This window comes from Pollicipes pollicipes, unplaced genomic scaffold, assembly GCF_011947565.3.
Source record: "Pollicipes pollicipes isolate AB1234 unplaced genomic scaffold, Ppol_2.1 Scaffold_4295;HRSCAF=5057_pilon_pilon_pilon, whole genome shotgun sequence".
Classification (NCBI taxonomy): Eukaryota; Metazoa; Arthropoda; class Thecostraca; order Pollicipedomorpha; family Pollicipedidae; genus Pollicipes; species Pollicipes pollicipes.
In genome coordinates, this window is record NW_023596461.1 from 9,606,111 (window position 1) to 9,619,219 (window position 13,109).

The following is a 13,109-nucleotide window of genomic DNA, read 5'->3' on the forward strand; positions in this document are numbered from 1 at the left end:
CACGTGTCTCGCGCGCGGGATAACCTGCACTTTGCCACGCCTCGCCAAATGTGTAACGTAAAAACTGTTATTGCTGCGCAAAAAGCCCGTGAGCGAGGCGGACCTGAGGGCCTTGCCTGTTTACTTCAAGAATACGCTGACGCGTGGACCAGTGACCGAACTACCCGCATGGACCATAACCTGCACCTCCCAGCAAAGCGCACGGCGGCAGGACAGCGGTCCTTTACCTACCAAGTGGCGTTTCTCATTAGTGAAATGCCTGTGGATGTTCGGCGACGGAATTCCAGAAGCTTTGAGCGCGCTGCCAGGTCCTTTTTGTGTGATAGGGTAGTCTCATTCTCTTTATGCGTGCATGCGCTTGTGCGTTTTTCATTCCTTATCACTCTCCGTTCTTTTTTTTTGATATACTGATTTATCTCTCAGACCAATGACACGTAATATCCAGGTATTCACGTGGAGTGTCGAGTGGGGTCAAATAAATAAATAACTAAATCAATCAATAAGCTTTCAAATTTGCAGCCTCTGGTGCCTTCTAGACCTTCTCCCAGACTTTCATGCCATCTTGCTCCTCATTCCCCTTGAGACCAGCCAATCGCCGTTGAAGAGAGAACGTTTCCCACGAGGGTCTGGCCACCCCAGGCAATCAGCGGGAAGAGGTCACTCTGCGACCCGCGGCGATCGCTCAAACCTGTGGTGGGACAAGTCTAACAGCAGGCATTCCAGTCTACACCCTTGATGCCTGACTGGCTGACTTCGGGAAGCCTGAGAGCCGCGGAGCTATCGCCTCCTGATCGGCCTCACGTTCAGGCGGGTCCGAGCGGGCCTCGGCCCGCTTCCTGCTCGTGACCACAGCGAGGCCGCGGGGTCTACTCGGAACGAGACGGGCCGCGCGAGTTGGGCACACTTCACAGTCGTAATTCTGGAGCCCCCCCCCCCCCCCCCCCTCCAAAGCAATTCCGCCACTGTCAGGAGCAGGTTCGCGGACCCGAGCCCGGCGTTCCCGCTCAGCCCGAATCTATCAGCGATGTGAATTGAACACACTATTTGTGGATTACTGATGTCGCACAAGTCACGCCCAAATCACCGGAATGCTCGACGAGGCAAGCCAATGCCTGTGAACAGTCCTGAATGCACACCTCCCTCCCCCCCCCCCCCCTAACGATAACACCCAGGGGCGTATGGCACGAGTGTGATGTCACCGACAGTGGCGTGACGCCACCAAACGTGACGTGACGTCGGGGCACTCCGTGTGACGCACTCGTGATGTGACTGCGAGCGGGGCACTCACGCGGCGGCGGTGTGTGGCCGTCCAGCAGGCCGTAGGTGGCGGCGCCGTTGGTGGCGTCGTGGCCGGAGTCGCCGCCGGGCGGCTGGCGCGCCACGGCTGCGACTGGCGGCGGCAGAGGCGGCGGCGGCGGCGTCCGACCGTCGTGCTTGGCCAGCGTCAGCACCACGCGGTCGGTGACGGCCTTCAGCGCCGCCACCGCCTCCTCGTGCGTCACGTTCAGCAGCTGCCGCTCCCCCCGCTGCAAGAGCCGGTCGGTGAGACGTCAGCCGCGACAGCCGCCCAATCATCAGGACGACGGCTCTGTCAGAGGACTCAATCGTCGGTAGGCTGTCCGCCAGAGGACGACCTGCCGATAACGCGTGATCGCGCTGATCCCCGCCGTGGTCCGTAAAGCCGGCCAGGCAGAGCGCGTAAGGCGCTGACGTGGCCCGGCCGGAAATGTCCTCATCGCGGCCCTCTTGCCGGAAATGATGATAAAAGGTGGCTAAGCGACCAGCGGGAGCTAAAATAGTTTCGTTCGGACGACAATGCTGGGCCGCTCGCCCCATGGCCTCCTAGCCAGAAGTCTTCATCCGCTATCCGCTGTACTGAAGGTAGGGGCACGTATGTCATACTTTGCATGACAGTTGATAGACTTTTAACAAGCAAACAGGAGTTTTAATGGCGGCAGACATACATACTAATCAGTTACTGCCCTGGCAACTAGTCAGGCTAGCACACTTAATAACCTGAACATGTTTCGTGGGCGGCGAATGCGACAGTACCAGACTGCATCAATGACGCAGCTAGCTCACACCTGCTGAACTCGCGCCAATCGGTTTCCGCTAGGCCCTCCTACTTAGATCAGGCGGTGGCTCGTTTTGTGGTCGGCGCTGCTCCGTTATACTCCGTTAATGGAAGTGTGTGATCAAGAAAGTGACCGCACTAACACCTAATGGTGCAATTAATTAATGGACTGATGTCGGTTTCTACTCCGTAAAGCATTATCACATTAGGGGAGTGAAGCCGGCCAGCGGTGCAGTTGCTAGGCCTCGAACATCTTGAAGGAAAGGTTTCGATTCAGGAACTCGGGGCGAGCTTCTCGTCCCAGCTCTCACTCTCGCGTCACATGCAACGTTGAAGGGTCCCCACGCTAATGATCTTCAAATTTACATGCGTTTACATGCGTTGCATGCGTTTACAATTTACATGCGTTTACAAATGATTCCGCTGCTCGAGGCGAGAGCAGTTAATTTCAACGTTACAGCATAATTCTAGTCCTTGAAATGGAGCCAACATCAACTTCAGCCAGCGACGAGAGAGAGTGGAACGAATGCCCAATCTTTTCTAGCGTAGAGTAGACAGCCTGCTCCGCCTGTGGTGGCGTCCCGCCACACCAAGCAAGCTGAGGTCAGCACTGCTCGGCAACGAGCGACGCGGGACAGGACAGGTCAATGTAGCGACGGGCCATGGGCCTCGTCCGCGCGGCCGACCTCTGCGAGGGATGCGGCGGAGACGTGCACCGCTCGCCCGCGTGAAGGGTGGCGGGCAGGCACGACGTACCCCGGCGTCCACGGCCACCAGCCGGTCCCCCACAGCCATGGTGCCGTCCTGGTAGGCCGCGCCATCCTCCATTATCTTCGTCACGTATATGCCTGGAACGGGCGCCGTTGATCGCGTCAGCCACCATCTCGCAACGGCACGGGCCACAAGCGCGGTAGGCATTTACAGTAAAAGTGCTCCTTCCACCACGGAGCTCTGTAATGGCCCGTTAGGTTTCGATATGGCCGCACGTGGTCGGAGAGACAGCACCAGGAACAGGCGACGTCACCGTGCTATCAGTGATGTCGCTCCGCGCCTCTACCAGCGGCGGTATCAGCAGTGGCCGATGACTCACGGCTATCTGTCGGCCGGTGTCGTATCTGAGCGATATGGCCGGCCGTTGCAGCCGAGCTGTGTCGGTGACGGTCGGCGTTCGGCCGGCGCCGACAGGCACTCCGGACCCCGGCACACGCCACGGGAAACCGACTCGAAACCCGCCCAAGCCGGCCTCGAGCGGCAAGGCACACTCAAGTCACGTGCTTTGCTGCGGTCTTTGGTCGGCGCTCTCGAGGCTAACCCTACCGCCCCAGCCTCGCCCACCGAGATCGGATGCCACCATCCCCAGTTTCGTCCAGCGAGATCGGATGCCACCATCCCCAACTTTGTCCAGCGAGATCGGATGCCACCATCCCCAACTTTGTCCAGCGAGATCGGATTCCACCCTCCCCAGCCTCGTCCACCGAGATCGGATGCCACCCTCATCAGCCTCGTCAACCGAGATCGGATGTCATCATCCACAGCTTCGTCCACCGAGATCGGGTGCCACCCTCATCAGCCTCGTCCACCGAGATCGGGTGACACCCTCATCAGCTTGGTTACCGTTGTCGGCCGGTATGTGCTGGTTGCCGGTGCCGCCGGCGATGCTGAAGCCGAGGCCGCGGCTACCCTTGTGTAGCTCCAGCTGCACCAGGTACTCGGACCGCGGCTGCCGGCGCCGCCTCACCGACTGCCGGCACCGCGCCGGCCGGGCTCGGGTCAGCGAGCGCGCACCACCGCCAGTGACCACACGCAACAGCTGGCCCAGGCTGCTCAGCAGCGGTACACAACGTCACAGGAAACCACGAGAGAAAAAAAAAACAACAAAAAACCCAGAAATTCCATCTTTATAGTTCCATGCGACGCCCGTGTGACACATGACTGATACAGAATGCTGTTTTGCTATTTTTGTGGTCGACAATTCACCGAGTACGGAGTGTATTATGCGAAGATACGCTTCGGCATACTTCAACATGATGTCAAGCATGAATGCGAAATTAAATCAAACTCGCACTTTAAATAATGCCAAGTGGCACCCCTAATCAAATTTCAACGGAATCTAATTTTTCAGATAATCCCAAGACACCACAATTCCAGCGAAAACGACATCTGACACGTTTTACGTCCATTGGCACGCACGCACCATCAATCACGCCCGCGTAGCGTGGCATAATTATGCTGTTTCAACACTTGATGGTAGCGAGCCAAACAGCGCTCGTGCTCGTGGGAGCGTGCGCCTTCCCAAAATGTGGAGGAGCTCAAGAGGGCGAGCGCGTGGTGAAAGGGGAGCGACAACAAACGAAGGGAAATAGAACTAAACAAGATAGGACAAATACAGAGAAGTCTTGCTTCGCAGTAGAGCATCACCATCATCAATGGAGCCTCCGGTCATGCCCCGGACCTCACCAGCTGGACGTTGGTGCCGGCCTTCCTCAGGGCGTCGACGGCCTGCTCGTGGGTGACGTTGGCCACGCTGACGCCGTTCACGCGGGCGATGATGTCGCCGACTCTCAGCTGACCGCCGGTGGCCGCTGTGCCGCCAGGGATCAGCTTGGTGATGTAGATGGAGGGGTCGTCCCTGGCGATACGGTGGCGACGTCAGGCGCGGGGTGACGTCAGGCGTAGGTTGACGTCACGAGCGGGGTGACGTCAGACGCAGGGTGACGTCACTACTGAGGTGGCGTCAAGAGCGGGGTTTACGCTGGGTACGGGGTGGCGTCGGGTACGGGATCAGGTCAAGTACGGGAGGCGTCGGATGCAGGTTAACGTCAGACGAGTGGGAGAGCACAAGCGTGATGGTGCTGCACTTGAGCAGCTCACGCCAGCTGGGCTGCGGTCCTGTGGAGCTGCGGACTTCTCGACGCCGTCTCATTGACTGGGGTCTGGGCGGTGCGGTTTCGCCAGTTATCAGTCGACATGATGCAGTTTTTGGAAACGATTACACTGTAGCTAAGTAAGCATCGAAAGTTTTTGGCATCGTAGCAGCGGCGGCCGATCACTTACTAAAGAATACAACGCAAACCACCCCGCGTGTAATCAGCAAACCGCGGAGAAGCAAATAGAGGGGAAACGGGAGCAAATAGCGAATCTCCGGTTCGTGTTGTCACAAAAATGCCCTGAAGACCTAGTTCTTAGCCGGAGGCAACGGTCCCATTAGATGAGATTCACCGAGTTAACTCAGCTTGGTGACATTATCAGACCGAATCAGCTCGCGACTGCATCAGACTAAGTTCGCTCAGAAACGATGCAGATATTGATCTAGCTGAGATTACGGTCAGTGTCTTTGAAGAGTATTGGCGGCTTGCGAATGCAGGACTGTAAATTCGAGCACTTACACCGAGCCACCCCCGCCCACGCGCTGTACTGTGCATGAATACGACACTTCGAAACTACGGCCGCGGGCCAGAAATATCACGAAAGAACAGGTCAAACGCCGAGGCTCACGTCACAGGCCGTCACGACCCGTGACGAGATCCGTCACCGGCTCTGACAGTGACGGAGCAACCTAACACATTTGGGCATCACAGTTCGCGCGCAAACAGATCGCAGGGTGCGAGAAGGGACGTCAACATCAGACATGGCTGGCGTCTGTGCGCTATAACTGATGCGACACGAAGACGGGGAGACATCCGAGCACGAGGAGACGGCGAGCACTGACCCGACATGCGGGTTGTCGCGGCCCCCGGCGATGCTGAAGCCCAGGCCTTGGCTGCCCCGCCAGAGTGCCACCTCCTCATACACCCAGTCATCGTCGCCGTTCAGCTGGAAAAAGAACACGCCACAGGTCAACGTCTCCACCCGTCGGTTGTGCTCACCCTACACTGCCCTGGCATGGCCGCGACTGATGACGAGCCGCGCTGCACGTAGGCGATGCTGACACTATGTTTTGAGCTTCTGAAAGTTTTGACAAGGCACGTCACATCACTGCATCAATGGTCACCTTAAAGGTGACCGGATGTTAGTGGCATTTACGAAATCTGCTATGCAATTTACAGTACGAAGACATTACAGTACAATAGGGAAATTGTTTAAAGTGAACAATTTCTTCTATACACCTCCCTAGACCCATGTTTCGGTTGAAAAAGATGGAAGGGGGGGGGGGGCATACGACCGGCTCCATCTGCGTACGGGGTACGACATGGGCCAGAACGGTCCTTTGACCTCGATGGCTGCCCGCCAGGTGGCAGATCAAGGTGCCAGATCAGATGCCATCGTGCGACCACTGCTGTTGCCACCAGCCGCCAGCCCCCATCCCCCGTCACCACCAGGTCAGCGGCGTCCAGGCGGAACATGAGCCGACGGGGGGAGGACGGGGGGGAAGGGGGGGGGGGCGCCCGCTTCGTGCTCCAGACGGGGCGCCGGCCCCCGGCCGGGAACGGGCGGGCGGCGCCGCGGCGCCTGCCCCACCGCCCCGATCGGACGGCGCAGGCCAGCGCTGCCCGGAACGACTCTGCCCATACCTGGAGATCTAGACTTTGAGACGACGGGCGCGCTGAGCTGGGACCGCACGCAGAGCCACAGTCATTGTGGTGGCTTTCCTGGCCCCCAGCATGACTAAGCGCGGAATGCCGGCGACTTGGGACGGAAAATGTCGCCAGGTGTGCGAGGCTACACTAACCAAGAGGCGAGCGGGTCGCCAGACCAGTGCAGGAAAACTGCAGCCTATTCGAAAGGTTATTCATTGTCCCTTGGGAGCTAAGATCAGTTTGTATCTAAGCTTCACTTCTAAGTGGGGCTGGTCGACGCACAGTGGCGTGCTGATGCCCGATATGCCGCGGGGATGCCTCGCGCCAAGTCTCCAGTCGCGAGTCACAAAACGTCAGCACGGGCCGCTCCGGTCTCCCCTCCAGCCTCTGACTGTGACCGCGCGCCTGCGACCCAGCCGGCAGCCCTTAACTGCCCGCCGTCAAGCCTATGGGCGGCCAGCGCTCATGTCATCAGCGCTCGTCAGAGAGCGAGCCAGCTACAGAGCAGATCGATCCGCAGCGCGCGCCTGGGCGCCAGCTCGTGTTCCCGCGGCCTGCCGCCGTAACGCGATACCTGGGGTGCGCGCGGTGGCCGCGGTGCGAGGCACCGCCGCTCTGTTCGACCGACAGGCGGCACATGGGGCGACCGCAGCGGAGCGGGCGGCGCGCCGCAGGGGGCGTCAGCGGCACGGACGGAGGCGGAGGACTGGCGGGTCAGCCAGACTGCTGCCAGCACCAAACAGTGGCTCACAGGGTGTACCGGCTGTGGCCGAAGAGAGGAGGCCACGAAAACTGACAACAGGAGGGACGAGCCGGTGGGCAAAACCATCCACGACACGGCAGAGGTCAGGAGGGCTGACGACACACGCAGCATGCGGGGCAGCGAAACCATGAATAACGGGACAGCGCGGGTAAGAAGAAACAACGGCAGCGAAAAGGCCAGCAGAACGGACAGCAGCAGGACAGGCCGCAACAGAAGAAGACGGGCACCGCCGGAGAACATTATCTGGGCCCGATCAGATGGGGACCGGCCAGAGTGAGCCGGACCGGGCCGACCGGACCGGCCGGGGCGGATGGAGTCATATTCATCAAAGCCCACCACGAACTTTACCCGTCCAGACCGCGCCCTGCCCGGGCTCAGAGCTGGTAACGGACACACGTCTTGAAACCTGTGACTAAACATTTGTCCTGGATCCTGCTTTACCCGAATCGTTTTCATCTCTGACTCCCCTGAATCGCAACACATGAGCTTGGTTCAAGTGTCACGCCAAGCGAAGCCCAGTGCAACTTTGACTCGCCCCCAACTTCGATTTTTGAGAAATGGGTGAGTTCTGAAATCAGTTGTGATGGAGGCAATTCCTGAGACAGTAGTTTGGGAGATAACCCTATTTATGGCCTTCATGAAAGCAACAATAGATATTAATTTTGACAACAATAAGCCGGTTTATACGATCCTGTTGCATTTCGTGCACACAGGATCTGCCACACTTCTTTACACTTTAAATATGCCCAGTTGCGTGTGCCCAATCATTTACAATTGAGTCGACTCGCCAAAACTCCAGTTCCAACTCAGAAGAGAAAAAGGAAGATTCCCCTGTTTCAACACATTTCGAGGTCAATTCCAACTCCCCCGGTGTCAACCATAAGTATGCCATGACACAGTGTATTGTTCATGCTGGTGGAGGTATGACTTGACGCTTGCATGAGGCGACACAGACCAATGTATGCGTCATCACGGAGCTATGTTTGCAGCAATGTCTGCTGCATTGCAAGTAGGCATGTGCCTACCGTTCAAGAGCGCATTCATGCATCCCGCCCGTGCCCTTCGTTGTCGTGGTCCTGTCGCAGCCGCGGATCTCAGATTCCATCTCCATCCAGGGGAAAACCTTGTGCACATAAACTCTGGCCAGCCTGGCCCTAATCGATGCCGCGGTTGCGTCCAGCCAGGATTGCGTTATCCCTCCCTCATCATCAGGGCTCAGGGTGATGCATAGCGCTAGGAGATGGACGGAGGGCTAGTTACGGTGGCTGTTCGACTCGCAGGGCTTGGAACGCACCAATTGTGATTTTCAACGCTGTGATGCATGATGACACACAAAAGGCCATCATAATGCACCCACCCATGGCCCTTTGTGAGGCACTTCACTGCCCGATTTTGAAATCATTTCCGCGCCCACCGCCTAATTGTCCCTTAAGTTAAAGCATGCGATGCCACGACGCAGTTCTGCCAAGGAAATTGTCGAGCAGAGAGAAGCAGCGCGCGGCCTTCAAAGGGTGCCAGATCCACACGCCAGAGCTCAATCACACGCCAGTGATTGCCCCTGGGCCGGCCTCACTAACTCTCCCGGCGCCCAACCATACGTCGTAGAAACGTGACCTCCGGGGACGCCTGCTCCTGGCCGGCGCCCGACGCCGCGGGACGGCAGCGTCGCTGGGGCCCGCCGAGCGCGCACCCCGGCCGCTGGGGCTCGCCGGGCGCGGCGCCCTGGTCGGTGGGACCGCGGGCGCGGCGCCCTGGTCGGTGGGCCTCCCCGGGCGCGGCGCCCTGGCCGGCCGGCGACGCTGGCGGCAGAGCGCGCGCTGGCGGGCCGAGCCACGGCCAGCGGCCGGCCAGACGGCCGCATACCGGGCATGATAGCGACCGCCACGATAGGGCCGGCGGCCCGAGCGTGGCGCCGGCCGCTCGCGCCGGCGGAGCCTCTGCAGCGGCCCCTCGTGGCCCTGCTGGCCGCGCGCCGGACGCCGGCCGGAGCCAGCGCATGGCGCGGCAGGTCACGTGCAGGCGGCGGCGAGCCTGCCTGGCCGGCTGTGTCCCCGGTAGACACGCGCTCCCCCCCCCCTCCCTAGGCGGGGTCGGTGTGCACCCACCAGGCTGTCCTTGGACGTGTACTCCTTCCGGCGGCTCCTCATCCAGCGGCGGACGGGCATGGCGGCTCGGCGTCCGCGGTGGCGCCGGCCACCCTTCACCGGTACACTCCCTCGCACTGACGCACCCCAGCGACGCGCGGTCGCACGCGGCTGATCGGCACCACGCCGGCTCCGTCCCGTCAGTCCGCAGCACCGTCACCCGCTGCAGCCGGTCACCGGCCGGTCGCCGAGCACACGCCAGACCTCGAAATGCCGAACAGCGCGCCGGCGGCCGATACACACTCCGACATACAGCGCGCACCTGCGACCGCCGCCCGCGACCCACGCACTGGCCCACCGCGTCTGTGGCGGGCCGCCGCCGCCACCCCGGCACCTGTTGACCCGTGACGCAACACGAGGGTCCAGCCTCGGCCCGCCGTCCGGCCGGATGCCGCCAACGCAGGGGTGCGGCGCACTCACCCCGGACGCGATGTCAGAGACTGTCCTACAGGTGCGACAGGTAGGCACGTATTTCGAATGCGATGAAGCGCCATTGGTAGCGCCGGCCTCGAGGCAACGGAGAATGCGAGAGCAGGGAAAATGGCGTCTGACGGTTGCGTTTCTGAAAATGATTTATTTCGTCTCCGTAAAACGACGTTGAAATCGGTATTCTGGCCATCAGGCGTGTGTACGCGAAACAAGGAAAACCATGAACTGGTTCAACCTTCGGTGCATGCCTTATACACATCTAACATAATGTACGGAAAAGTTTCGTGAAACTGTGTGCCGGAAAGTCCTCGTGAGACAGACTGTGCGGCCATATGTGCGTAAGGAGGCGTTCGTTTGCAAGTGTTTGCTCAACGCAAATGTGCAAGTGTGCGTGCTTGGAACGCAAATAGTATGATCGCTAGTACTCACTTCTATGTCCCAGAATGTTCGAGCTGATCGCATTCCAACCGTGTGCGTCATATGCAAATGGGTAAATAAGTGCTAAATAGGCCAACGGAACTGAGCAGCCAGTAAAAACGAAATGATCAGAATATAGGACGGTGCTCGTGATTGTCTCGACGACGTAACACTTACACCCATTTTACTCGAAGCGTCGTGAAACACGCCTATCGGTGATGCATTCATAAGACTAACCATGCTAAGGTTTTTAGCTTTCCTCACTTGCGTTGCATTTTGTTGAGCTTGTACAGATTAATGTATTTGTGGAGCCGCCATCGGATAATGGATAACGATTTTCATCAATTTTTTTTCTAAAAAAAAGGCCAGCTGCTCACTTCCGCCCCGAATTCAACCGAAGACCCATGGAACGACCACCGCTCGCTCGCATTTCGATACACTCTGACGTTGCATAACGGGTCGGCTCCGGAGAATTAAGTACTTGATTGTGCTTTTCATCGCCTTTCCGTCAACGCGAATTCAACTTCGAGAACTTCCTTCGCCATCAACATGAATGATCGTCGCTTTTCAATGGCGTCAGTTCACTGCAGTCTCCGAGTTGTTATCATCTTCCAGGTTGCTTTCTGGTTCACAGATTGACGGTGAGAAGGATAGTGTACGCTGAGCACAACAAATATATTTTCCAGCTTGTTTAACTTGCGTGCATTTCATGCCAACGCATATATTAGCTTTTCCGTCGTGCTGTGAGTGCTTTCCAAACTGCTGTGAACGTTTTCCGACCTGCTGTGAATGTTTTCCGACCTGCCGTGAATTTGCCACCCGCACACAGCAGCGAGGCTGACCAGTCGGGGGTCTTTCTCAGTCCCCACTGACCTGACTGGGACCGGAGCTGACCGGCCGGAGAGCTCTGTTCACTCTCCTCTCACCTGACTGGGACCGGAGCTGACCGACCGGAAGCGCTGTTCACTCTCCTCAGACCTGACTGGGACCGGAGCTGACTGGCCGGGGAGCTCTGCTCACTCTCCTCTCACCTGACTGGGACCGGAGCTGACCAGCCGGGGAGTCCTGTTCACTCTCTTCTGACCTAACTGGGACCGGAGCTGACTGGCCGGGGAGCTCTGCTTACTCTCCTCTGACCTGACTGGGACCGGAGCTGACCGGCCGGGGAGTCCTGCTCACTCCCTTCTGACCTGACTGGGACTGGAGCTGACTGGCCAGGAGCCACGCTCACTCTCCTCTGACCTGTCTGGGACCGGAGCTGACCAGCCGGGAGCCTTGCTCACCCTCCTCTGGCCTGACTGGGACCAGAGCTAACCGGCCGGGGAGCTCGGCTTACTCTCCTCTGACCTGACTGGGACCGGAGCTGACCGGCCAGGAGCCACGCTCACCCTCCTCTGACCTGATTGGGACCGGAGCTGATCGGCCGGGGAGCTCTGCTTACTCTCTTCTGACCTGACTGGGACCGGAGCTGACCGACCGGGAGCCCTGGTCACTCTCCTCTGACCTGACTGGGACCGGAGCTGACCGGCCGGGGAGCTCTGCTTACTCTCCTCTGACTTGATTGGGACCGGAGCTGACCGGCCGGGGAGCTCTGCTCACTCTCCTCTCACCTGACTGGAGCCGGAGCTGATCGGCCGGGGAGCTCTGCTCACTCTCCTCTCACCTGACTGGGACCGGAGCTGACCAGCCGGGAGCCTTGCCCACTTCCCTCTGACCTGACTGGGACCGGAGTTGGCTGGTCGGGGAGTCCCGCCCACTCCCCACTGACCTGACTGGGACCGGAGCTGACCAGCCGGGAGCCTTGCTCCACTCCTCTGACCTGACTGGGACCGTAGCTGGACCGCGGCCGGGGGCCCTTCTCACTCCCCACTGACCTGACTGGTACTGGAGCCGTCCGCCCGGCCGGCCGTGTTCGGCCCGGTCGCAGCCGGCGGCGCCGCGGACACCCTCATCGGCCGGCATGGCGGAGAACTTCGTCCAGGCTGTGGCCCGAGATGGCGGCACCGTCAACCGTCTCCGTGGGCGGGGTTCGGCCGTCCACCGTCCGGATCCGTCTTCTGCAACGGCCAGGACACGGCTGTGACGCTTGTCGGAGGCATGCGACAGGACAGCAGCGGCATGGCATGATGACAAAGGCCGTTCCGGCGGTCTGGTGCCTTCGCGCAGATGGACCACCAGGCTCGCTACAACGATGGGAGCGCCGAGACGCCGTGTGGTCGGGCTCAGAATAATGTGGGCTCAGAACTACGCGAACTAGCCAGACATCCTAACGCCATAGGTGCTTGGATGTCTGGCTAGTTCAACCTAACCTTGAACATATGAACCTAGCCTATTTGAACTTAACCTATGCCTTGAACCACCGGGGCGCCACTTGGTGACCGCTGCTGACTTCACGTTTAGAAGCGCCATTACAGGCGGCGGTCGTGGCGCATGACTCCAGGCTTTGATCAGCGCGGATCAAAACGTTATCTGCACTCAGAACACGCCCACAGTCATTATCTCATCAAGCATGTTGCATGGCTGAAAGCGACGACTAACAAGGCTAACTCAGTTAACGGGCCAACGACCGTGCTAGCTGCGAAAGCCGCGCAGTGCAGTGTGGAAAACCGGGACTGCTGTGGGAAGCATATGACATGGACACATACATACAAATATGCATTATATATATATATATATATATATATATATTATATAGCACAGTACCATTCCGGAATTTTTCACTCTAACATACTGGGTCCATGGTGGGCACTGCACAGTGGAGCCAG

General features: G+C 59.0%; 1 protein-coding gene across 1 annotated transcript in view; it reads right to left on the reverse strand.

The window, feature by feature from the left end:
* The window catches only part of LOC119096361 (disks large 1 tumor suppressor protein), a 30,765-nt gene extending 20,989 nt beyond the window's left edge, over positions 1-9,776 (reverse strand). The window contains exons 1-6 of the mRNA XM_037219212.1: positions 9,460-9,776; positions 5,784-5,887; positions 4,532-4,703; positions 3,689-3,815; positions 2,831-2,922; positions 1,376-1,526 (exon numbers count right to left, since the gene is read on the reverse strand). Coding sequence (XP_037075107.1) covers positions 1,376-1,526; positions 2,831-2,922; positions 3,689-3,815; positions 4,532-4,703; positions 5,784-5,887; positions 9,460-9,519 — 706 coding nt within the window. The 5' untranslated portion in view covers positions 9,520-9,776. The remainder of the gene's footprint in view (positions 1-1,375; positions 1,527-2,830; positions 2,923-3,688; positions 3,816-4,531; positions 4,704-5,783; positions 5,888-9,459) is intronic.
* Positions 9,777-13,109: the final 3,333 nt, after the last annotated feature.